This window comes from Phasianus colchicus, chromosome 4 (assembly GCF_987193195.1).
Source record: "Phasianus colchicus chromosome 4, bPhaCol1.hap1.1, whole genome shotgun sequence".
Lineage (NCBI taxonomy): Eukaryota > Metazoa > Chordata > Aves > Galliformes > Phasianidae > Phasianus > Phasianus colchicus.
This window is the reverse complement of record NC_143439.1, coordinates 29,553,638-29,581,309: the sequence shown is the minus strand read 5'-3', so window position 1 is coordinate 29,581,309 and position 27,672 is coordinate 29,553,638. Positions and strand designations below refer to the sequence as shown.

Sequence of the window (27,672 nt, the reverse complement as noted above, 5' to 3'; positions counted from 1 at the left end):
CAAAGCCTCCATGTGCATGTGACAGTGTCAGGACTCGACAGGAGTTTGGTCATTAAATGAACTACATTACATTCACTACGCAACTCAGGGAAGGAAACTAGGAAGCCAAACTGACTTGCAAAAAGAGAGGCAAGGATAGTTGTTGGCACCAAACGCATCCTGATAGACTTCGAATAGGAAATGCCTTTAACAAATATTTATGGGTTCCAAATAAGATGTGAAGAGCTTCTTGGCATCATAGTAACAACTTCCATTTTCTTAAGATAACGCTGTGGTATACCCAAACAAGTTCTTGGATACAGAACAGAAATGCTAAGTCTTAGCTCCAGCTACCACTAGCCAGTTTTCCTAGACAAAAGCTTTAGGGCTCCTTCCCACTGCTGGAAAATACCCATGTTTTACTCAAAGGGTTAGCGATTTTATGGCATGTATTTGTTGCCAACTCTCCATCAATTTATTTTCCAACTAATTTAACACATCTTGACTCCGAAGTGTTTTTTATTTTCTCCCCTGCTGATATCATAATGTCAGAGATCAAAGGCTGCTTCCTATCTTCCAGCTCGTGCTACACTAAAACAAATTACCAGATACGTTACAGAAAATTCTCAGCACTCACCTAAACATGGTCACAAGCAACCCAATAAAGATTTGAACACATGGCAGAGGAAGGGGCACTGACAGGCTGGAGCTGGCCAAGAAGGGCAATGAACTATGAAACTGTATCTCCTGTACCAAACAGGCACTTAAACATGTGAGGGCTGAAAAGAAAAACCTAAAATCCTACTGAGGAAAAACTAAAAGAAGAGAAAAAGATACAGCAGGTTTCTTTTAGTTTGTTTTAATATAGCTAGTAAAGAGATTTGTAAAGCTTTGGCAGGTCTACACATGTTGTTTTGTGTTTGGTTTTTTTTTTTGTTTTTTTTTTTTAACCTGTTCTTGCCCATATGTGTAAAGACAGACTTGCAGAATGCTCTAAGGAAAATAATGAGTAAACGTCTATTAAAGACCAGGTCAAGCGTTTCTAGCTCACCTCTCCCCCTTTCAGCACGAGCTAATCCTCCTTTGGCACTGAAATAAAGAATACAAACAGAAATCCCTTCTGCGTTGGCTGCCTGCCTGAACTATGGTGTCTGTAAACTTTCATTGAAAGCCATGTTGGAGTGAAAATGAATTCAATGAAGACAATTCATCGCTACAATAAGTGGCCCTTTCATAACAAAACATACCTGACAGTTTGGTTTTATGACCTACATCGGAGGAAAAGACATATGTATACACAACACATGGCAAGCAGGCACAGAAAATCATGAATAGACGGGTTCTGGCTAAGTTTGGAAGAACGCTTCAAATTAAAAGACCTCTCTCTGATAGCAGTGATACTGCACATGGAAAAGGAAAGCGGGGAGAATCTTTCTCACTTCTATTTTAAGTGCTCTCTTGCTCACAGCAACCCCTCCCACCCTGCCAGAGAAGTAATTATCTTTGATACTCCCAAAACAGTACTAAATGATAAATTAACTGAGCAAAGGGATTAAATCAAGCCAACACCACTGGCTGCATCAGAGCCATCTGCGTCCCAGCTTCTTCTGTAAAGAAGCAACCTAACCAACACTTTGCAACACGTATCTAAAAAACCCTACCATCAAAAAAAAATAAAAAAAAAAACCTAAGCAGAAAAAGCATATGCTACCAGTTATAAGTATCAGAAAACAGAGTGAACCCACTGACTGAAAAAGCTTCCACATCAGTTTAATTTAAACAATACAGAAATGAAAATGTTGCTAGCTTGGGATTTCTGTCATATTAAGTGCATATGGAAAGCCATTCAGGACCTTTCATGACTTTTTTTTTTCCCCATTAGTGCCTCAAAACAATTTTAGTAACACTTTTGCATAAGCTCAAACTGGCTATAAACAAGAAGGAAAGAAGCATTCCAAAACTACCTGTGCAAACCTAAGTGGATTACACCTTCCCAGAAAAAAACCCTGGCTGGCAAACCTTTAATGACATTTTTTACCATGCCCCAGTGGGTTTTATGTCACAGACCTTCAAGCTATTCAACCACATTACAGATCAGGTGGAATGCCTGGGATGGATGAGGGATCATGAGAGTCACAAATTCCTGGTTAGATGCTGAAACTCCCAAGGCAAGAAGGAGGAAAAAGCAGCAGGATTGAAATAGCATGAATAATAAAGGACGATTGATAATTCATTTCAAAAGGACTTCTGCTTCGTTGGAATGGGGCAGTTACAAGACCAGCAACAAGAGAAACAACTCAAGACAATCTCAACAGATTCTGGGGCTACAAAGGCAACAGCTTCCACAGGGAGAAAGCCAGCAGGTACAGCAGCCAAGCACAGAAGAAATGAAAATATTTAAATTAGATAGTTATGCAGTGATTTTTTTTTCCTTCTCTCTCAGCCAACCAACCTTCCAGAGTTGTAATCTTTTTCCTACTTGTCCCCAGTGAAAAAGCTGAATTTGACTGAAATTTCCCAAGCAACTGCGATATATGCAGTTTTAACACCCAGTTACTTCCCTGATACAGCAGATACCAAAACCACAAACCCTCAAGCTCACAGCTCCCTGTGTGTTGACACAGCACTGACAGCACACCCCAAATGAACCCTGCCCAAACCGCTCCTGAGCGTGTTGTCTGCAGCAAGCTCTCAGAAATCGACTGTCAGGCCAAAATTGAAGGCCTCTGGACACTCCACTGAAGATTTTACATTATATGACATCCAGTGCAAGGTACAATGTTGTTCCAGTTTTAAATGAAATGTGCAGTGCCAAAGAAGCCCGAATGTAAGATGCCAAGTGAAGTGCCCTAATTCACGTGTATCAAGTGAAGTGGTAACCAGCAGGCCCAGCCAACAAACATGGAACAGCTTTCAAAACAGGTCATTTACAGAAATTTCCTCTATAAAGCATCCCATGCTTATTTTTCCACTTTTACTAGCATAACTCTTCTAACATCACTAACCATCCAGTTACGATGCAGACAGACCTACCATTTACGTGGAAATAGAAATGGTGACCAGAGGACATACGTTTCCAATTATGTTTATATGATTTTTTTTCAGTCCTCTTTTCCAGTAAACGGTAATTGCATGCATCTTGCCCCTGTAAACATGAAATATCCAGCACCAGGTTATATAAATGACCATCACATTTACTCAACCAGATTCTCCAAAGCGCTCAGCTCCTGTTTAGTATTTTAAATGAACCAGCCCATCTTTAAAGGGCTTGGCAGTCAGCAAAACAATCAGTCTCACTGCTATTCCTCAACAAAACTACTTTCCAAAAGAAAAGCCTTACCCCATTCAGCTGTCAAAACAGAGCATGCAGCCATATCACCATGCTTTGTCTGGAGCAGAGATTGTACAGACAGTAAAAGCTAAATCCCTCCAAACACGGGATCCTCACACACATCCTCACTAGAAGCGCATAGTTCATAAGGTTGTTTTCAGTTGGATTGTTCATATATTCGGTGTCAATTAAAAAACAAACAAGCCTGTCTTCCAGCCATGTTATCGAGCATGCATTTAATTTTAAGTGTGGATCTATCCTACAGCTAAATGCATCTCTAATTGCTTCTGGATTTTCCTAAGTCAGGTCATTCTGACACTGGGTCTACACAAGCAGGGAATTAGCACTACTTGTGTTAAAAGAAGAGTCAGAATTAACCTCAGCAGCATGAAGGGAATACAAATACAGTTCTTAATGGTGAGGGGAGCTTGCTCACATGGCACGCTGACTCAGGCTACAAACCCACCTGCAATTCTGCCCTCTGTGAAGCAGGGGGTTATTTTAACTCAGGTTGATGCTGCCTGTCCAGTTGTAATCGCCTTTTTTCTTTCATCTATTTACTCCCTTGATATTCCTTATTCTTTTAAATCCACACACAATCCTTCCACAGCTTCTAACTCAGACACTTCAAAGCCTCCTCCCCGAGCAGTTTACCACATGCCCTGGCTGGCTCTGTGCATTTCAGCACGGAACGCTGATGCAATGAGAAAGGTTGTTTTACCCACAGCTCCTTGAGCACGCGAGGGAGCATTCCTGCACCGTGAACACTCTGTCTTGTCACCTCGGCTGTAATCCTCCGTTAAAGGCACTTGGAGATGGTGCCAGGCCACAGCCCCTGTGCTGCAACTGCTTTTCTCCAGAGAATCGGAAGCTTGCCGTCTCGATAAAATGACACAGAATATCTTCCTCAAGAATGAAAGTGATTTTCTAGCCTTTGATTGCTGAAAGCACACTTGATAAATTGAATGGGAAGGCATAAAAAAAGGGGGGTGACTGAGAACAAGAGATGATAACAATGAAGCTCTTATGTGAGGAGGATTCAGGTCATCAATTTTCCTTCAGTATGAATCAAATGCTGTTAGCAACATGGAAGCGGCTCCACGATAAGACACACAGAAGCGCTCAAGAAATTTAATGCTTCGCCCCTCACCACAGAATTTACAGCATTTAATCGACCAAATGGAAAGGCAGAGGCTCTTATCAACTGGAAAGTGGAAGGTATGACAAGAGAGCGGGCTGGGATAACGAATGCTCAGTGAAGTCATAGGACTGCTTGTAAAGCCACTCGGTGTCTCAGCCACGCTGAGGTTCTCACAGATAATTAAATTACATCTCCCCCATGGGCACAATCTAATTTGGGATGTGATGGAAGTAAGGGACAGCCTCTGTTCTCTTCCATGCCCCAGAGGACACAGAGGATTGCTGAGTTAGAGGCCTGATGATCCACATCAGGGTTTGCATCCCCATCAGCTAGCTCTTCTGCCTTCATCCACGAGATTCCCCCCTTGTTTCCCCTCAGCTCCTCTCTCCAGGTTCCCTTCCAGAACACTTCCCTTGAAAACTCTCTCAACCATTATGCAGACTTTCACCCTGCTATCATCCCACTTAAATTTAGTGGTGACTACAGTTATCTGCCTCTCAGTTGTGCCCACTGCACACCTTGCCTTCTTGCCACTCTCTAGATTCAGCTCCCTAGTAGACAGCACATTACACAAAACAGCAGCAAAAAAAACCCCACAACAACAAAGCCAGCACAACCTCAATACAGCAACGAAGCTAAAACCATCCAGAACTGTACAAGATCATGCAGTCCTTCACCAGACCTTCATGCACATCTCTTTTCCCCCAGAGGTGTTTACAGTAGCTTGGAGGCTTGTTCTGACCTAATATCCTCTAAGAGGCAGAAACACCTGTCAAGTGAAAGAACTGCTTGATATGGATGCAAATCTTTGTGTGTGTGCACAGCAATCTTTATTAAACAATGTAAAGGATGCAACGTTCCATTAGAATTAAAAATCTGTTAGTAAAGGCATTATCATCCTTCCCTGTTACGTTTTTAATGGTAACTGAAAGAATACCATGTGAGCTTTACAGATCATCCAATATATTTTTGGCATCTATTGATGCAACCATGTATTTTAATGTAAAAGAATGTCACACACACCAAGTTTTCTAACATTTCTTGAAAAAAGAACTTTAATTACTGTTTACAAGTTACTTGTCCCATATAAATTAATGTTAAAATTAATATGTAGCACCCATTTCCATATCAAACAACCCGAAGGCAGAAAATTGAATAGAAATGGAAGGTTATTGGCAGCAATAGTTGCAAATGGCTATCCAGGAGAGTTGTCCTTACTCACAACACTCATCTAAACATTGATCCAGTACACAAAAGTCATCTTCAGCAATTTGAATGGGATCTGCTAGTGCATTTTGTTTATTTATTTATTTTTGTTAGTTGAATGAAATGGTCTTTTGGCTTCTGAAAAGCCAGGAGTCAAATGTATTCCTCCAATAACTAGGCATTGGTTTCCCCAGCACATTCTTCCCAGAATTTCTGTGTTGAGAAGTGTTTTGTTTTTCCTATTGATTCAAAGCATGCTTTAAAATTGCTTGCAAAGGGAGAATTGCTCTTTTCTTACTTTGTTCAATAGTTGTCATTCCATAGTGTCCAGAACGTAGTGCCATTAAATTAAAAAGAGTATACAAGTTCCCACTCCTTGTAAGCTGTGGCAGATCCCTGTTACAATCAGCTTTCCCGTCCAGTCTGGTCTCAGTGAATCAGGGCTCAGAAACCTTTTGTTCCATGAAGATATCAAACCTCCCATACTACCTTGATGCAGCCACAGGGACCTGCCATATGTCCGGGAGAGGCTCCACATGAGTTGTGCCATTTGTGAGCAGTGACAGTCAACACTGCTGGTGTGCTTCTCCTTGTAAACACCCAGTGCCGAGCCATCGTCTCTGTATGGGAAGGACCCACACTTCCCCTGGATGCACAAATTCACTTACAAAGGACAACAGCGACAAAATCTCAGCAAGTGCTTTCTAACCTTCATAGGTGTTACAGCAATCACAATACAGCTTTCTAATGGGAAGTGCCCACAGGGCTGCAAACTCAACAAAGCCTTTGTCTCTTGATAAGCAACACGGAGGCTAAAAGAACATTTTCCATGTAACAGTAACAGTCACGCAAAGCACGATTATTAAAGAATTCTCATGCTGTATTCTCATTTCAATCGATTCTCTATATCTAAGCATAGATGTGGACATACAATCATTTCAGCACAGGAAAGACTACCTGAATAGCACTGGTGCTTATTTCAGAAAACAGAAACTACTGCAAACCTCAACTGAGAAGTGTTTTGTTCAAGCTGTTTCCAAGAAAGTACAGAAGAGAGAAAATTATATGAACCTCTAGAAATGCCAGAAGCTTTGACCACGCAACTCAGCACCCACTGCCCTGCTAAAATTCTCACTTGTCTGTCACTAACACAGGTGTACACAGCAATGAAATGCTGCTACCGCACCTCAGTTTTTGAGGTGAGCAAGTATACGCCTTCCTTTTTAGAAGGAAAGGGAACGGGTTGTATCACAGTGATCCATGTACTGCATGTTTCTGGGGAAAATCGGGATGAGAAGTGGAGAGTTTGGGAACGAGCCCTTCTTCCTCTGTGTTGAACATGCTAGCGGCATGTCTGCACTGAAAAAGTGACCAGAGTTTCTCACCTTAGCATTATTTTGGATTGTATGTCTAGCAAACCATGCACGTGCTCCATTTGACTGCACAGGAGCAGTTTAGGAAAACAGAAAAAGAGGAAAACAGAAAATGAAGATGCTCAGTTTTGAATTCTCTGCAAGCGTGACACAATGTATCTGCAAGCAAACCACATGTTTTATGATTTTCATGACTGAAGTGACAAATTTCTGACCGTATTATTGTGGGTGTCATAGAGACAATTAAGTGATCACCCAGAGATGCAGACTATCACACAGTCTCCCTGTCAACAGCAATCAGGCATCAAGCACATCTGCAACAAAATGGATTGGCAGAAGCAGAAGGATCAGCAGCATCAATTCATTCTAAGCAACTTACAGAAAACTAAATGCCACAGATGGGTAGAAAAACAGAGATCTCTGTACATTAAACCAGTGCATAAGCATTAAAAGACCTAGAAGGTATTTGCACCAAGAAAAACAAAAGCACCGTTCAAGACAACAGAAGCCTCTGCTACTTGCCCCAAAGGGTGTTCAAGAGCTGTAACACAATATTAGGATGCCAGAAAAAAGAGAACAGAGAATAACATGACGTGTAGTATTATATCTGGTGAAACCCACTAACTCAGTGAGAGCAGGGATCAGACAGGAGAGGAGGGAAGAATTTGCCCCGAAGGCAAATTACACCACAACTGCCTGCTTTAGGACTATTCTCGTCTTAAGTGCTGCTCTAGTTAACTCCCCATAAAATCAGTAGAGGATGCTGAATATTCTGGGTTTCCAAAATCATGATAAGGATTAAAATTTATAGTGATAGCATGTATTTGCAAATACTGTAAGTGGAAAAGTCATTAGCAAATATTATGAGAGTTCTGACAAGACAGAAGAAACGATTCCTTCCTTCACTGCATAAATACTTGAAGGTCCACGGCATGCTAGACACTGACAAAGCACTAACTATATGCTTTTACCAGAGGATCTGTCATACCCCAGGCCAGCTTGAAGACCTTCTCTGGAAACAGCTCACTTCCCCGTCTCATTCCCCCACCACTGTAAATTAATTTTTTTTTTTTTTTTTTTTTTTACAGAGAATTTGACTTCGTAGCAATGTTCCTTAAAGCCAATGTGGCTTTAAGTAGACAGCTTCGGCATCCTTGATGGTCTGAGTAATGAAAGATAATCTCTGAGATACAGCCATTCAGGGTAAATTCATCCTCTCAGCAGAACCAAGTTAGAGAAGCCAGGAGTGTTTGCTTCCTTATATTATTAACTCAATTAAGCACGCAATAAAGATTGCTGGGTAAAACACAGCGATTCTGTGTGCATGTAGAATGCAGACTGAAGAGTCTTAACATGCCCCTATAAATACAGCAAAAAATAGACCAATAAAATATTTTGTAATGACTATTTATGTGTATATAACAACTCATTATTTCAATTCTCTGCATCAGGGATTTCTTGCTTCTTTCTTCTAAACCTTAAATAAATCTAAATAAATTATACATTTAAAAACAGTCTATGCATCTGTAACAACAGGAACAAATTTCATTTAACATCCAGCTGTCAAAGCCAACCCTTCTGTCACTCTTCATTCAAGTCTGCTTTACATAATTCATGTCGTCTTAATTATTTCCTTCTCTTTCTGGTTGGGATGGCACTTAAGGACGAGTCACTTACAGCACAGACATCTCCCTTACAGATGACATGACTGGGTGACATGGGTGGGGGAATTATGTATACACAGGGACCATCAAGATGGGACATCAGAAGATCTGCATACTACAGTAATAAAAATAGTAGTGCATACACATAATACTGGGTTTTAATGCAGACATATTATGCCATTAATAGGAGCCCTTTCTCCTCCTTTATTTCCCTTATGAACACAAGTTGATACGAGTTTATGGGAAACAAAGGAACAAGATACTAGTTCAAATCAGATGGATTTTTTTTTCCCCCCAGGAAATCTCCCAGATTAAAAATTCTTACATCAGAGCTGAGGTCCACCACTTCATGCCGCTAGTCAGCTGGTAGAAATTACAAACAGAGCCTTAATCACACATATACTAAACGACATCTACAGTAATACATACAACACTCCACAAATATCCTATTTCTACAGGATAAATAATTAAATTAATGCTTGGAGAGGCCTTCATTTCACAAAGCTATGTTCATCAGCTCAATACAGTTAACAATCATAAATCAACTTCCTTGCTGTATATGAATGAATGAATTTACTATATGATGAAAAGAGCCACTTTCTCAAATGAAGGTTTTACTCTGAGATGTTCCTCATTTCTCTCTCCATTTTCACCCTCTCTTCTCTCCATAGGCTCCCAAAATCTGCAGAAAGAGATCTTCAAAAGCAATAGGCTGGATCCTGCAAGTATTTGCTTACAACACTAACAATATTGCCACTCAGGCAATATTCTTGGTTAAACTGAACCACCGATGAAAAAAATATTCTTTAAAATATCCCAGACCTGTCAGAATTGGAATCGGGCTCTTGATGCTCTAAAAGCATGGTTAGAAATTTTAGTGACCGCTGCAAACACTTCCCAGGCTATATGCTCAAGTGCTTTTCCTCCCTGTACATACACTCCAGTGCTTTTCATCCTGCTCTGCTGCCCTGATTACTTTTCGTGCCATCTCAAATTATTCAGAGCCTCAATGAAGCATGACCACTTACTCAAAGCTGAACTGAAACAGCAGCAATGGCCCCCACCTCAAGGCTTTCAGTACTTCATAGCACAGCCCAAGGCCAGGACTACAAAGGTGGATTTATCTACTGCTGCTGGCCATATAGGGCCACGTGCATGACCCAGCAAAACTCAACCGCCCTGCCTCCCTAGGTGCTGGAAAGATCAAAGGGAGCAAATGCTGTCACAAAACAAAAGCCTTGTAAAATATTCACGTGATTGTGTACCAGCTGGCCATGCAACTATTACCCTTCTTCTCCAGCTGTGTCATACCCACCAAATAGAGATTGCCTGTAGCATGCCAAATCTGGATGCAAAGATAGCCTACCTGTCCAATTTTCATTATAAGATTGGTAACAGGAAATTGCTGAAAATGGAAACTGACCTCCCTGGCATGTACAGAGCTAAACCCGCAGAATGTATTTGCTGTTGCAGCAGTACAAGGACTGTATTGAACAGTGTAGCTCCTCAGTGTTAGCAAATCAAAGTGCAAAGTGCAGCTCACCTGAAGCAGTTCAGGAGAAACTTCCACATTGTCTAATGAAACTCCCTGCAACCACATTAAAAATATATAAGGATTAATCAGAAATTTGCAACACTTTCAAAGGAAACATGATCATCACCCGGGAGTAAAAGGACTCTCAGAAGCTCCTAGCAAGAAAGGAATCTAGCAGATGTAAAGCCTGGAGAACATAGAAAACATTAAAGAAAGAGTTACAGCTTTCTCCAAGCCTGATAACAAGATAATAACAAAAAGCTTGGATAAGATGAAAAACTTTAAGCTATTTAAAGCTAAAGGCTAAATTCTTGAGTACGTTATGAAGCCAGCTTCCTTGAACCCCACTTGCAAACCACAGTCTTGTACAACATAGGCAAAACAAGGATATATGGTCACTGTGTCAATTTGTAGATTATTAGTCAGAAAAGTTTGGAGGTAATGAACTGAAAGTCATGACACTGTGATGTTATGACAGTAGTTTTTCAGCACTGCATGTGATGAAGCAGCACAAGTTTCACAGACTTCCAGGGCACCTTTCTTGTTTCACGGTTTGGACAAAAAACAGATGACCAGCAAATCACTAAAAGATATCCAATGTACAACAATCTGGATTTGCCAGCATGCTGCAGCACCCTGAGGGTCTTCTGAATGTTGACACCGGCTTTAATTCTCCTCTAAAAAGACACGTGCTGCTCCTGCTTTCCTTCCTGACTTCTAAACAGTTCTACTCTTTGTAGAAGGGAAAGGCTGTCATTTGCTATTTTTTCTGTGCGTACGCTGCTGTACTGTTTTTACATGTACATTCCTCTATACATATATGCAGTCATACTGGAAATCTTTATATAAATATATTTAAAACATCATACTGTATACAGTCTATTTTGGCAACAGCCATCTGGAAAAAAAAAAAGCAGAGAAGAAATAATTAAATGCAACCAAACTAGATTTTGTATACTTTCGTCAGCCTAAAGAAAGAAAAATTACTCCCTGCACCGTAAGCAAATTTACCACTTCTGCACCAACAGTTTTATCCATATGGAGACACCCAGGCTACACTGTATGGCAGGAAACTTCAGCAGAAGACCAGCTTGCATATAGGTATGCTTTTAACTGCCACTGAGGACTAGACTTTCATCACTGTGACAAAGGATATAATTCTGCTCCTTCTTATAATTCTGAGAGATTTCAATCTCTCAAAATCTTCTATTTTGTTGTGTGGTCAAAGCACCTCAGCATCATTTCGCTTCACTTAAGTCCTCCCCTGAACCAGTTCAGGGTAACCAACAGCAGACAATGGCTACTGCCATATGCAGGTATCTCAGAGATTACTCAACATTTAACTAAGGGCCTTATGCTCAGGACTAACTACTCCAGACATTTTTGTTGCCAATGTTAAGCATGCCTTTAAATTAGCACTGCAGCTATTGCTGCTTTGTTCCACTTCTAGCTGGGCAACACAGCTGTGACCAAAACCCTTCCTCAGATCCTATAGATTGACTCCTTCCTATAACACCCCTAATAAAATTTGTGATATTCTAAAAGTGACGGGCTCTTGATTTCACATTCCTCTTACACAGCTGCCTTATTCCTGCTGAAACAGTCGGATGAAATTATGCATGGAATCTCTGCTGAGAATTTTCTTCTTTATGAAAGAATAAAAAAAACAGCCGGCATGCTCAGAATTCAAATCAGGACCAGAAGGGCCCTAATTCCATGTACGTGTTATCAATATGGTACACAGTTGACAGACACGCAGTACTTGCCAAACTTGAGGGTATCCCCCTGAGAGAAGGGGATTAAGATGCAACCTTGGATCAAAATGGGCTATGCAGTCAGGACTTCCTGTACCAACACTGAGGAAATGAAATTCATGGTGGAAAGGTTCAGTTCCTAAAACACAAGGAAACACTGGAAGAAACTAACGTGATTAAAGAACACAAATTAATTCTTTTACGCAGAAGAGCCCCAAAACCCAGACTTGGCAGGAATGCTCCACAGAATCACTTATTTATTCATTCACTTTAGTGGCTATGCTCTACTTTGTGAATTATTCCTGATAATTCATGCGGACACATAAAAATGAACTCGCTTGCACATATTTTAATACATATTCTAGAGTCTCAAAAGTAAAGCCTTTGCACTACATAATGGTTTCTAAGTGTGCATATCTATGTACATCTCTGAAGATGACAGCTGAAAAAGTGAATATTTGTTTTTAATCACTTAATTATACTTTTTCCCCTCAGTGCATTAATTTGGCAATTAAAGGATTCTGCTCTCACCGAAGGTTGAGAAGACGGAGCCTCTCGGAGCCCTGATTTTTGGCACCACCTCACTCCTGCTTTATGCTTGAGGCTGCTTCTCCTCTGACTGATTCTTAATTTGAATGAGATTTCACCGAAGACTGTATCAGAACTGCAGCAAGCTAATCTTATTAAACCATGCGAGTTTAACAACTCAGAGCTTGACGTCAGACAGGCTGTTTCCAAATTGGTGTACTTAAGATCCAAATTAGATCATGAGTGAAATATTAAAAGGCAGTAGAGCCACTTAAGAGTGAACTTCCATTTCCAAAAGAAATTTCTGGACAGCGAGAAGCCGGGACTCATGCCAGTTCAGTGGGAGTCAGGCTCCTGGCTGCAATGGGTGCTTTAAAGTGGTTTAACTCTTAAAACATAAGCTACTGAGAAAGACTGTTAAGACATAAAGGAGTTCACTTCCTATTCCTAACACCAGCACAAACACACACATCCTCCCAAAAGTTCTCCTACTACAAAGCTCCTGAGAAAATACACCTTAGGGGCACACCATGGGCAAAAACTTACAGCTTTGGTTTCACTTCAGCCATTGCCGGGTATAGAAGGCTGTAGAGACTGAAGAAGTGGAAAGTGCCAACAGCAGGATACAGCCCACCCAGGGCGTGCAAAGCTGCTCACAAGGTTCGTGAAGAAATGAGTGCCTGCCTGGTCACCGCTAGGTCTCCTCAGCCTTCAGGTACTCAGACGGCTGACCCATCAGATACCTTCGCTGCTTGGATGCCACTAGACAATGAAAATTAAGTTTGCAGAGCTTGCAGGGAACTCTTCTACCTCTGTACTGACTTCAGACAGCTCCTCATACACACAACTTTACACAAGCACCCAGCTGTTTGCTGGATTCCAGTCCGACACAACCAGCATTAGTTTTCAATGTTAGGTGCCTGGCTTTAACTCTTTACATCTGGCTACAAGTGCAGCTAATCAACTGAAATCGATTTTCCAGAGCTCAGTCTAATCCACTGCGTTGAAGGTGACCTATATTCTTTGTGTATACATAGTTGGGGTTTCTGGGTATTTTTGTTGAGGTGTCTTGAATATTAGATGCCTGTGTTCAGCTGTCTGCAACCTTGTCAGTAATTGAGAAGGGTGACAAGGAGAACTTGTGACACAGACATTTCAGAGGGATCTCAGAATATTTCTCCCCTGCTCCTGCAAATACCAGCAGAGAGAAATCCAGCACTTGCTTTTGTACAGTTACCTCTCAACCACCCATGGGAAGATTGCTCCTTGGATTAGCTTGAGTGCGCTCCCCAATCCACCAACATCCCTGCCAGCAGCACAGTGCTTTTATCTGCATAGCTCAGACTCCAGACACCTGCAGCAAGCACTGGTTTCCCTGTAGCAACCAATCTAATGGTTGCTTTTATATTTTACTTCAGTATTTGAACTGAGGTCTAGAGGTGTTTGTTTTGTTTCGGTTGGTTGGGTCCCCTTCTCACTTATCAGTGCTAGCTTGGCACCACTGTCATGGCTTAATTGAAACAATCTGTTCCAAGCGACCAAAGAGCTAACCATTTGTCAGGGCCAGAACAAGCATTTTGGGGAGAGACATAATTTTATTTCTGGGGTTTGTAATATGGAGTCAATTGGGACATTCTGTGTAATTCAAAGCCACCTGGGGAAAGGGAGAGAGGAAGCAGACTTTCCAAAGAGGCCCCTGCCTCTGTCCTTTAAGTTGCAATTAAAATAAAGAAAACCATCATCATTTCAGTACGCATCACAGGGGACAATAAGTAAAAAGAGCACAGATAATAAAAATAACATTTTGCCTTTACATAGGTGGATGATGCAGCCTGAACTGGAACGCTGTGTACAGTACAGCTCATCTCGTCTCACACGTGGCATTGCAGACTTAAAGGGCATTCAGAGATAAACAACAGCAACCTTCACACACAACAAAACCCCAAACAACTCCTATAAGAAGAAGGATGTGAGAGATCACAACTTTCTCCTTTGGAGAACTGATACATTAGAAGCAGCATGACAAATACATAGAAGCTAATGAATGGAATATAAAAAGTTGGCTTGGATCCCTCTGCCTTCACAGGCATGAGGACATGACATGAGGGGGACAATGATGACATTCAAGTCTGACAAAAAGCAATCTTTTTTTCACACAATCAGTTGTTAGCCTGCTGGACTTCAAGCTCCTGCAACTTAAGACCACAGATTTAATGAGATTCAGAAAAGGTCTGGACATTTATACAGACATCAAGAATATCCAGCAATTACAGTTAATGCTAACAAAGAAAACCTAGACAGAAGATGAAAAGGTCTTGGGCACTGGGGTTAGAGCTCCTGTCTAATGACAAGGGATTGGGATGAAAGAAGGCTTGTGGGTGGCAAAGACCTGCCCTGCCCACAAAGCAATACAGCACCCTGCCCCAAGAAAGCAGAACTTGGCCTTGCAGGATAGGGCAGGAGGGCAGAGCAGCAACCGCAGGGGAAAACTTTCCGTTCTGGCATACTTGCTTCCAGCCAGCTCCAAATCCCCCCCTTCTACCCTCACATTAGTTTTATAGCTCTGTACATTTCTCTAGCCCATAACTCCATCTTCCATTCCTCACCGTGTCTCTGCAATAAAGTTCTTCCTTCTTTGTCACCAGTCCTACTCCGAGTAAAAGCACGTAATATACTGCCTACTACCAACTGCAACACTTGGTAACAGACTGAATGCTGCGGCCGTAATTCAGTCCAGAGGCTCTACTACTGCCCATAAACTACGTGCTGTCTCCCAGTTTACGATGTCAGCAGGACTCCAGCTGAATTAAGGCTTCTACTGTATATAACTGACACCAATGCATTATCTTATGCATAATGCATCGAAGATGGCTCCAATCATAAATCCCACAGCCTGCCCTTCTTTTCCATCACAGATGCGGCCTGGCACCTCATACGCTCTGCTTACTGATACATAAAAATCCTTCTCCTGAATCATAAAGGCAGCAAAACCTTTTCTTGGGTCACTGCTTCCAATAAAAGCCTTTCATTCCCTCTTTTCCCCAAAGAGATTGAAATAAACTTCAGTTCATCCCACTAGCAAAATTCACACTTAAATTTCAGAACCACGCTGAACTGGTGATTCAGGGACCAGACCGTATTTCTGACACTTGCAAGTGAGGGATCTCTTCTTAACACCCATCTTTTGCCTGTGTGGTTTCTCATCATCATGCAGCATCTGGAAGCCCAGGCAAACACACTGAAGCTGCACAAGCATTTGGGATCAGCAGAGTGATCATACAAGATGTAAGGCCACATGGTGGCTGCCAAACTGCTGGTGTGTGAAGAAGAGAGTGAGGTCTGCAGAAAGCATCTGTAGTCCTGCAGAAGTGATGAAATCCCAGGCATACACCTACAGGGGGTGAGGTATTACTGGTTTCACACATCTGAGAATGGGATAGAGAGCTAAAGCTCCAAACAGTCAATATACAATGTAGTCAAGACACCTACTGAATAAAAGCTGAATCCTGAACTGACAATCTGTTCTGTATAAACTCAATTTTTACCTCAGGAATAAACTAACTGAGCTCTTTTGTACCAAAATATTAATAATAATGATAATATAACACAACCCCCCTCCCAACACACACAGCCCTCCTACCCCACCAAAAAAAGGAACCACCAAAACCAAAACAACAACTATATCACCAAGCAAATCAAAATCTGATATCAATATAGGTGCATTACTTGAAAGTCATCTTACCTCACAGCCATTTAGCCATTATTTCTAGCTAGAAGACTAAATGGAAAAGGAACACTCACATTTTTCTACTCAAAATCATTTCTTTGCTATTTTAAGAAAGTGTAAGTTCATTTTGCCTGAATAAACCTTACACAATGTTGTGCAATGCTCTAAATCTATTTAATCTTTCTGACAAAAAGATCAAGCATTTGAAGACCAAGCCCTGCGACAGCCTTATAAGGCCATCACACTGAGGAAGGCTGAAAATGTGGGAAAGCTGGGCAGAAACATCTCAATGCTCATCATCTCAGTGAGTTAGGGAACGTGCAGCAGGTGCTACAGTCAGGATGCAAAAACGCCTGAATTCAGATTTTGCACTGGGCATCTCAGATAATGGTACAAAATCTATTTCACAGAATACAAGATTTGTTTTAGCAATAGCAGAGAAGAGCATGTGAGGGCCTAAAGCAGCAGCATATTGCATCGCCCTCCTTGCAGTGACAAGAAGGTTTTCTGTGTGCTTGTACCCACCTCCTGCAACGTGGTAATGAATGCAATACACGTTTCAACTGGCAGACTCCACTGTCAGCAACATCTCCATCTCTGCTCAACAGTTCCTCCTTGGGTGCAAATTAGTAGCTGTTCTCAACAAGCCTCAAATGTTTAGAAAAAAACAGATGACAGGAGTATATTTCACATAGGTCTTCTCCCACTGGCAAAAGGTACCTGCAGATGCCAGGAGTTAGCCACTCCCTCCTCTCTGACAGGCTGGAGCTGTTCATTTTCAAACCAGCAAGGTAACGGATGGACTAAATACCATGGATTTCCTTGCATGGCTTCCAGCACTTCATGCATGTAGCAGTTCTGAGGCTACTTCACAACATGACTTATCCAAGAGATCATCCCACATCTGCTATTTGTTGCTAAGGCCAGTGGAAGGTGGGTGGAACAATCAGAAAATAAAAAAGCTGGCAAACTGAAACAGTCTTACAAGACAGCAATAACAAATTCTTCCAGCTTCCAGAAGGAAGCAACTGATAAGTTTCTGCAGAGAAAAGTGGCTTCTAGCCAGCACTGCCAGAAATAAGTATACACAGAACCTTTTTTGAAGAGACTGCAGAGGGAGAACACCTACAGCCCACCACCCACTCCACACACATGCCCAGGGCTTGGGGATGGCTGAGTCAGGGGAGAGCCAGCAAGCTGAGTTCTATGTAGAGTAAACCACAGACAGAATGACAGCAGAAGGAAGAAGCAAAGCCAATCCAGAGCTTTCCCTCCAGCTTGCACACCTCAAAGAGGCCTTTTTTTTTGGCCACAGAGACTGCCAGCTGCCTGGATTTCCCCAAATGGGAGCACATTTGGTCTTAACAGTGACCAAAACCCAGCAGCCGCTGCAGAACACAACCATCTACTTATTTATTTATTTTTTAAGTGGGGTGTTTTATAGCTGGCCACGGCTACCGATTGGTATCTGGGGAAGCCAAGAGCATTACTTTTGATCTACTGAGCCTTCCACAGTTTGGAACCTTATTACCTTCAGAAACTACTACCTTCTCCTCATCTGTTTCCATGGCAGCTGTAATCAGCCGAGATGCTGGGGCTGACAAGCCCTGATTTAATGGGGTACCAGGGCAATTCCAGGGGGCTGTCGTTTTCAGAATTTACTCCTGCTTGGTCTGACAGCATTTTCAGGAAAGGAAGAGGTAGGATAAATTAAGACTGTACAGACTGGGAAGTAGCGATCTTTTTTAGAGTGATTCAACAGTTCAGTGCACACTGTTCCACTAGCACTTGATTTTTTTTTTTTTCCTCTTAGTAATGGTGTACGTGCCCTTGTCCCAGGGTCATGGCGCAGATGAGATTAGTAGACTTTGCTTCATTTTAATCTATCTTTCTGCACAGCAACAAAATAGATTGCTTAACCAAGGTTTGTTTTCCAGGATTTAAAGCAGAATCATCTGGGGAATGTGAGCTTCAGTATTCCCTGCTCATTTCTGCTGGTTACAGGAGCCACTGTTTAACAGAAACATTAATATTTCTCCATATTGATGCTTTTCATATAGTGATCTCAAAGCGCCAGACTTGTGTTTCCCAGAAAGAAAAGCCTAGCTTCCCACTGCAGTATCTCAGTTCTTCAGAAATGCACTTCCCAAGCCATCTGCGTGATACCAAATTTAGAAAAATGAGTAGTATCTTGGCAGTCTTCACAAAATGTACTCAGGATGCAGGGGAAAGCGGAGGGGTTCCTATCAAATGGGGTGCTTGGTATCTGATTCAGAGGTAACGACAATGTCTAAGCAGGGTTCTGTTTTCTGAGAAATATGCCATTAATTTTTTAGGGCATGACACAAATGTGCTACAATTCAAGTGAAGGCTGCTTGCTCAGTCCCACCTATGGCCTTGTAATTACAGCTCGAGGCAGAACCTCCAGGTCTGCAGCTCTCCTCATTTCACACATCTTCTCCACATTCAACAGAACAAGGTACTTTACATAAAAGATTCCAGGAGAACCCCAAATTGGTATGATCAAAACCAGCAGACACTTTAAGAATGATTAACGTGAATTACCCTATCTGTAAAATACAGATAACCCAGCCTCTTTATTTCCTGACACAAGAGCAGATCTCACTAGCATTTGAGATGTCTTGGAAATCACAGGTGCTGATAGCATCAATAACAGCATGCTATGAGATGCAATATTATTACAATAATAATGACACTCGTTTCAGACTCCTGCATTTTTCAGGTCATCAACCAAAAACATTAACAAAACACAGCCCTTCAGGAGATGAAAAATCTTTGCAACGTGATGCAAGCTGTTTCATACAGTTTCCTTCCTCTGCTCCACCCTGTGCAAAGTGTCTGCCAGCATTCTTCCAGCTATCAGGGAAATTATAAATGTCCCACCTTACATACAAGATTGCATACAAGAATCAGGCCATTGGATGGAGCCTAACAACACTCTCATCACTCTCATGTTCTTAACTTTTTTTTTTTTTATTATTTTTATTTTTTTTAAAGTCTTGACTTACAGGCTTCTTCAGTGATGCCAACACCTAAACCCCAGGGGACCAACTACACAGATCAGACCTGAACCTAAAAGAAACTAGCTCAAGTACCCAACTGCTACAAGAAATTCAAGTACAATACAATAAGTATTCAAGTACAATACAAGTACCCCAGCTACAAGAAATTCTCTCTTCTGCTCAGCCACCAGAGGAGATGAGAAAGTGCAATGCCAAGATCCTGCTTCACATCAGAGTACATTGGTGGAAGGCAAAATGAGTCCAGTGCTTCCTTCAGAAAAGAAGAGGGAAGAGAAGCCAAACAGTTTTCAGTCAGCATCTCTAAGCATGAAGTGCCAACGTTGGCATGGAAGAGTTCTGCAGCTTGTCCTGGACAAAAGGCAGGACCTGTGCAAATTGGTCAAAGACTTGTGCAAGTGATCCCCTTTGCATACAGAGCTCTCTGAGTTTCTGAGAGATACAAGAGAGCTTCCCAGCAAGAGCTTTCCATATTTTATACCTTCACATCTTTGAAAAGTCAGAAGGAATTTTGCTTTGATTTTGAGAATAGATGTTAAGACCTGTGAACATTTCTCCCCTGGCTGTTCCGTTACGCCTGCTGGTTTTGTCTCATTATTCCCTCTTTCCTCTCCTTTCTCCAACTTAAGACCAACAGATAATTGTTAGGGTAGAGAAGGATTCTTTTACTCCCCATATCTGGAAAGCAAAAGAAAGCATTTATCTTGTCTTTAAGGCAAAAACTGCTGTTGTTTTGTGTGCACATACGTCTGCATGTATACTCAGACTTTCTTCTCATTCCAACATTCAAGGCTAAAACCTACAGGAAAGGATAATAAGCTCAGTAAAATGGTCTGTTTCAAATTATAAAGTTAAAAACAAAGGTGGTATCAACAGTGTGTCCTTCTGCAAACATACATACAAGCCTGATCCATCCATCATCTTTGTTCTATTGACTTTAACCCAAGAAAGTACACGGGCAGATCTTTGTTCAACAAAACAATCTAGCATGTGCCTAAAAAGAAGCACATGCTAGCATGCATGTCCGAATCAAGGAGGCTGAAATCCCTTGAATCCATTGAAATCCCAATGAATGCTTAAATCCCTTGCCTGAGTTGAAGCCTTCTACTTGTGTGCTAGCAGATGACCACCTCCACCAACCACAGTGAAACCACCAGCATGCACAAAGAGACACACAGCATTTGTGTGTTTTTTTGCTTTTTTTTTTTTTAAACAGAGTAAATGGCAGTGTTAACATTTATAAACACAAAGACAATTCTCATGGGAATAGGAGTTTGCTTTTCCCTATTGTTTGAGGAGGACTCAGGCTGCTTAAATGGATGATACGTTAATTTTATGGCACAGTTGCTCAAGGGTGGACATTGTGAAGTCTCCCACAGTGCCGTATGCTCAGCTTATAGTGGGTAGGGTTAAAATTTAATTGTTTGTTACAGCCCTCAAAAAGACATTTCTCCAAAGTAAACATGCTATGAAGTACATTTCTCCCTAATTATATTAGAAAAATCTTCAATCCATAAAGCACTCTTTCTGAGCTTTTATGGGCAGCTGCTGCACTAATGCTGGAAGGAAGAGCCAGCAAGTTTGAAAACAAAACAGGCCACAAAGATTTAATTTCTTATAAAACAAGCTGTTTAAACTTTCCTTACTTACAGCAATGCTCTGAAGATTTCAGAGATTTTTCAGGGCAACACTTGCAGTGAAAACTCCTTGTGTCCTAACCGTTCAGGGGGCTCCACAAACACACCATCAGATTTATGCCTTTCCCTTTCAAAATAACCCCATGTACTCGTCTGCAAAATTAATTTAAATAAACATACAGAAGAAAGGAGCATGCCAGCTCAATTTTGGGAGGAGGGGGTGGTCCTTGGGGGAGCAGTCACTAATATCTGCCATAAATCTGCCCACTCGCAGCCTCGGCTCACATACTAACATCTCTGTCTCTCTGACATGCTTCTCTCCCCACCTTTCAGTCTCCCCCTCCCCTCAGCCATGCCATAATGCATATAAGTTGGCTGTACAGCATTGCTGATCAAAAACTGCTAGCAGTTAGACAACTTATTATAAAAACTACAAGGGGACCGTATTTATGAATGTGAAAATTAATCAATGCATAATAAGCAAGCACTGTGCATACAGTCTTGCTTTCCATGTGCAGACAGCTCTGATTACCATGCAGGTTACACTGCCATGAGTAGCTGCTTCCACCACTCCACGGCATTAGCAAAGACAAGCTTATTGTAGTAAAACCTGCATTCATCTGCAAAACCACCCAAATACTGCTGAACTGATTAATTGTGCAGGTAGAGGCTTTCAGAAGAAAATGCCATCGTTAGTGCCACAATGCCTAGACTGTCAGGATTTTCCCTTTACGCTGCTGTTTTCAGATGCTCAGCTACAAGGCGGCATTCTGAGCTGTGAACCGGCAGGCTGGTTTGCATCTTGAGAATGCGTTTCATTTTAATAGTTTTATTTTTAATTTTTATTCAACTCTTTGAATTGAGGCAGATTAAAAGAGAAAGGAGAATGGCATAAAAATGTAAAGTGGAGTATTTTCCCCCTTTTGAACCTGCCTTTTAACTAGAATCAGGTCATATTTACTTTCAAGAAACTCAGAAGTACCCAATTAATAACATGATTGCACACTTCATGAAAACTGATCATCAAATAGCTTAAGCAAAAAGAGCTATCACCCTTTCCTGAGGCTCCTCACTGACACACAGAATCAAGCATGGATTTTAATATTCAGTCAGCAGGGATTCTCATTTCCCTGACAAGAAACGTCCCCCTCAGTGACCATCCTCCATAGTAATCCCTCTCTGCTCAGATGGGAAAAGAGATGCTTTGCCCTAGAGAAGTACTTCCCTGCTTACTCTCTGCAAAGCAGTTCAAGCCTGCAGTGACAGCATGAGAAACAGAGTAACCAACGTGAATTTTCATCACACAACATGATTACGTGCCCTCTCTGACCAAGAGGCTAATGTTTATTGCAGTCTTGCTACACCTGGGAACTGACCAGGAGATTGCAGAGCTCTGCACATGGCTAGGAAGGTAGTGTCTGGAGGATGCTACCACATATATAAAGAAATATTAATACATTGTAATGGCCCACAAAGGGGATGACACGGTTTTATTCTGCCAATGTGGAGAGGATTAAGGGTTTCTGCTTGAAGCCACTAACAACTCGAACAGGAGAATTACAGTAATTCCACTAAAACCATGCTGAATCCAAGGGACTGGATGATGTCACGTTGTTACCTTCACACTTATTTTGAAAAAGCAACCAGCATAACCCCACAAAAATGACTTCAAGCAGCTAGGCAGGGAGATCCAAGTTATAGAAGTGCCAAGGGGAGTGGGCTTATAGGAGCCTTTTGCAGCAACTCAGAATCTAAACCTTTGACATGGAACAATTCTGAAGGAAGCTCAAAAATATCCATTAGCATGTCAAATACAAATGAAATCCACACTTTCTTTTCTGCTGCTAACACAACTCCATTTTTAGGGCAAAGCATTTTACAGCAAACAATAGCAAGATACTCCATTAAAATCCTGTACAGCTTTAGCCATTAGGTCACCATACAAGCACTGTTGCCATGTCTTCAATTAGCAACACTTTCCCTATGTCGATACTATTATTAATATCCTAAAACACTCATTTATATTACTATTTAATTAATAGTAAAATATACCGAGTAATTATTCATGTGTAGTTATATTAAGAGAAACACACTGACTGTGATTAAATGTCAAGAGCTGTGACTTACAAATCCTTCCCACGCCGATTCTTATGCCAAAAAAAATCTGGAAAAATTCAGCAACACTTAAAGTTGTTCCAGAACGAGGATATCTATAGGTTGGAATAATCTGTTCGGCCCTGGTTCTGCAGTACAAGAACCTGCCCACGTGCAGTGCACCTCAGCTGCCATTTCCAGATGCAGCGTTAGCACTTAACAGCAATGGTAATTGTACAGAAAGTTAGCAAGCCATCTGCAAAAGCAACAATCCTGGATGAGTACTTGACTGTGAATTCAGATCCCGTCCAACACTGAGCCTGGCAACTTGAAGAATGATAGAGACTTTTCTTTGTACTTTGAAAAATAAAAATGTTATTGAGAAAACACAATATCACTAAAAGGAGATTACTGGTTATCTGTATAAGCAGAGCATCAAAGAAAGAAGGTGCATTTGAGAAAAGCTTCATTTATATATTCACATAAAGAACATTGATATTTAGGTATTTCAGAGGTAAAACCGAGACTCAGCAGGTATCAAGATAGCTGATTAGCAGTTCTTATTGCAAATGTTATTTATACTGTGTGATCCTAGCTCACTCTGGTAAATCACAGTTTATCAACAACAGCTGTAATTCTGTGCACATACATAGAGACTAAGTACCTGCATTTTCTCATGCAAACATACAAACAAACTGATGTGTACATACCAGATTAAAAAAAAAAAAAAACCACAAACAACAGCTAGCAAACAAAGAATATTAAATACTATACCTTTGAGTCATAATCTTATAGGCATCTGGCAGATAACAGCGGATATTCTCCATCTGAGCAGGATCAGAGTCACAGATTTTATCATCAGTCCTCCCGTAGTTGGCACTTTCAATCATGATAACATCTGTTCCGGGGCAGCGAAGCTCTATGGGGTAACTCTCACAGGACAGTTCCCTTCGGACCACAGCCATGGGGACCGGGGCACGGCTGAAAGCTGCAAGGATTAACACAGAAACACAGTAAACATTTACTATTCCACAATGAGACAAGGATTAAAAGCAGAATGATTTTAGCGGCAGTTTTTACCCATATGTCACACACTGAGATCTTCTTCGGTATCCTTCAGACATGGCCTGCTGAAACAAAGCCTGGAGAAGCTGCTTCTCTGCTCAGCTACTTGATTTTCTCATCACTAAAACAGCAAATGATCCCTTTTGTAAAGGGCTGTAGAAATCCCCTATTGATAGAGGTAAATAGCAACTACAGCGTTGTTATTACTTCTGCTCTCCATGTGAAAAGCTAGGTGACTTTGATCTATAAAATTACAGCCCTGTGTTGTAGCTGATCAGCTGGGAGAAACTTTCCTCCAGTGAGGCATCCAAGCACCAGGATCCCACCTGCTCAACGTGACTGCATGTAATGACATCTGCATTGCCCCTAGTCCTTAGAAAACACATGCCTAATGCCTTTCACCACAGTCTGCAATGTGCCAGGGGCGGGTCTGTGTTTGGGCCCTGCAGTGATATTTTTCATGGAAATGCCAGTACATGTGAAACTCAGTGATCAAAATTTCAGTCTCGGCTTTGCTTTGCATCTGAATGTTCGAGACTGCCACACACTTGTGAAGTTCATTCAAACAGCCTTAGAAATCTTACTTGTTTTAAAAGAAATGTTAGCTACTGGTTGCTAATTAGAGAAGAAATATGCTTTGAGATACCTTGAAAACAAAGCCCAAAGAATTAGCAAGCAAACTCACATGGCAAGAAGAATACTTTCCATCTCCACAGTCTCTTTGATCTGAAGATCACCAACATCCTAACATGAATACAAGAACCTACCAAATACGTATTGTGGAGTAGCTACATGTTGTTGCTCTTGTTTGGGCCACAGAAGGATTACATGGCTTCACAAGTTCTCACAGGAAACCCACAGTGACACTAGGAGCCAACTATTTGTTTCCCAGCTGAGTGTACTGGCCACGAGCTGAAACAAAAGCCAACTATGCTTCCTAATTCCTTGAGGATGAAAAACCCACAAAGGTTTCCAGCTGTAGGGACAATAAGCTATTTTGGCTTGATACTGTACTACACTTGTTCCAATCACAAAACTCTGCATCTCATATATCCTGTATTTATGTGTAATGGCCACAGAACAGTCAAAGGGAAGGCAACCTTGACTGTAACAGACCCAGGTGCCACCCAACACTAAACATCCTCAAACAACTCAATTACACCTCAACCCTATTACAAAAACACCACAACACACTCCCAAAAGAAAAAATCCTTTCCATGCACAGCTGTCTTTTTCCATAAAACTTCCACATGGTGCACACACTCCACATTTCCTCATGGAAAAAAGAGCACACTGATGTTCCTCTGTATACCCCTTAGCAGTATCAAGGCTGCCTCTGTCTGTCTGTCTGCAGGCAGCAATCCAACACATTACATTAACTTCTGTACAGTATTCTATTATTGTCAATTGTCTCATTTAGATACGCATTACAGGACAGAGAAACATTTCCATTTCTGTAAATTTGCAGGGATAACCCAGTGATATGCTAGGGTTGTGGACTAACTGCCAAACTCCTGAGACAGACATGCATTTATTCTTCAATAATAGCTTCTCCAATTACCATAGCTTTAGGGTTTGTATCATGTAAGATGTGCTTCTTCCCTGCGATTAGACTAACAGTTTTGCCCTAGTCTCCTATTGCACCATACATCCGTTCAATGCAGTAAACTCTTCATGCAACCAGACTCTCTTGTTTCAGAAAGAGGGCAAGAGAACAAGCACAAGCCCCCAGGATGCAATACCTCATCTTTGCCCTTATGTTCCCAAATAGCTATGAGATGCATAGAAGAAGAATAGGACATGGAGGTATAGACAAGATTTGAACAAAGAAAAAAGTGCAACAAAAAGTCAGAGTTGGCAAAGCCCAGGAATTTTAGCCAGACATTCAAATAACACAATGAAGTTTCAGGTCTGCTGGAAAGAATCTGTTTGTAGAAATCCTTAGCAGCCCCCTGCTATGTGAAACATCGGGCTTGATGGCAGCAGGGAAAAGTTTTATTTTCCTCTATTAGCTTCAGTGTTCACAGGCCCATCGCGGACCAGAAAATTTTAGATGTGATGTTGGTTTTGGAAAGGGCTGCAGAGAGCTCTTAATTTTTGAGACTCTTCTGTACTAAACCTGGCAGATTGGCAGTATAGGAGACAGGTGGTTTCTAGCAGTTTTTGGCAGAATGCTGAAGCCAAGTGCACTCCCTCCTACTGACATGTGCTTAGATGACTCTCATTAATTGCCAAAAAAAATGGCAAAATGAGGTCTATACAGTCAAGATTAGCTGTCCGGGGCTATGCTCTGGTCAGTTTCTTGGGCAATTTGGATACTTTTCTCCAGTAGTACAACTGTCATTTATACTTTATGCAAAAGAAAACATTGGAAAACAGCCACTTGCTTCAATGTTTGGATTGTGGATGTGTCTACAGACTACAGTAACTGCAAAGATAGATGCTAAAAATGTTTTAGTTTTGCAGTTGTTGCTACATGAAACAAAGCTCAAACCTCTGACCCATATGCTTCAGAAAATACATTTTTGCTGTAAATTCCTATGCATTTTTTGCTGTAACTGTTCTATATCGTCAAGGTAGGTAAGCACTAAACATGATGTCACAGAAATTACCTGACTGGGAATTAACTTGTCCAAACCTGGTGTATTTGTCAACAGAAATCCTGTAAATAAGCAGCTAATCTTAATTCTCATGTTTTGTGGAAATAGGACATTATAAGCTGCAACTAGCAATACGGTTTTATTAAAATAGAAGTTTATCTGAGAATGAAGACAGCAGCCTAATCACACAGCAAGTCTATCAATAAGGAAGACATAGTACTTCAGGCTCCTCAGTGGAGGATTTTACACTTAATATGAAAATACAGGGGTTAATAAAAGCTGTTACACACTTCTGCGCCAGATGTGAGAGGACGTTTCTTGCATATTCTATATGTACACGAGACTTTATGGCATTTATCTACTGAAAAAGCATGAATAACTATCTCCGGTGAAGTATCTCACAGAATCACAGAATGGCCCAGGTTGGAAGGGACCCTCAAGGATCATGAATCTCCAACCCCTGTACCACTGGCAGGGCCACCAACCTCCACATTTAATTCTAAACAGGCTGCCCAGGGCCCTATCCAACTTGGCCTTGTGACAAAAAACAAACAAACAAAAGAAAAAAAACTCTTGCATTCTATTTCCCATTAAAGAATGCCTGAACTGATAAAAAACATTTCTGGATGTGATTCATCCTGTACTAGAATTCACCTTTTTGGTTCTCACAGTCACGCGGTCACTTGCCATTAGAAGGACAGCTTTCACTTACAGACACTTCACTGTGATATCATGGAGTCAACAGTTATTTCTTGGACCTATGGCATAAAATAAATGCAACACCCTGGTCAAACTATTCAGATCAGGAATTAGGAATAGCAGAAGAGCATAAAACATTATGATAGGAGAAAGAAGTGGTGCATGTTTTCCATCCTGCCACCCTCCATCAGTTGAGCTGCTCTATATGGCTTTTTTCTATCCTGATACCTGCAATAAACACTCCCAAAAGACATTAGAGGTTGGCTGTTTATCTCCCTCATGAACACATTTGTCGACAC

The 27,672-nt window shown here is 41.3% G+C and overlaps 1 protein-coding gene across 4 annotated transcripts in view; it reads right to left on the bottom strand.

The window, feature by feature from the left end:
* Positions 1–27,672, bottom strand: part of ADGRL3 (adhesion G protein-coupled receptor L3) — a 490,651-nt gene that overhangs the window by 240,605 nt on the left and 222,374 nt on the right. For all 4 annotated transcript variants that reach the window (XM_090139058.1, XM_090139055.1, XM_090139056.1 and 1 more), the window contains one exon: positions 23,784–23,997. In XM_090139058.1, the coding sequence (XP_089995184.1) occupies positions 23,784–23,997 (214 nt within the window). The remainder of the gene's footprint in view (positions 1–23,783; positions 23,998–27,672) is intronic.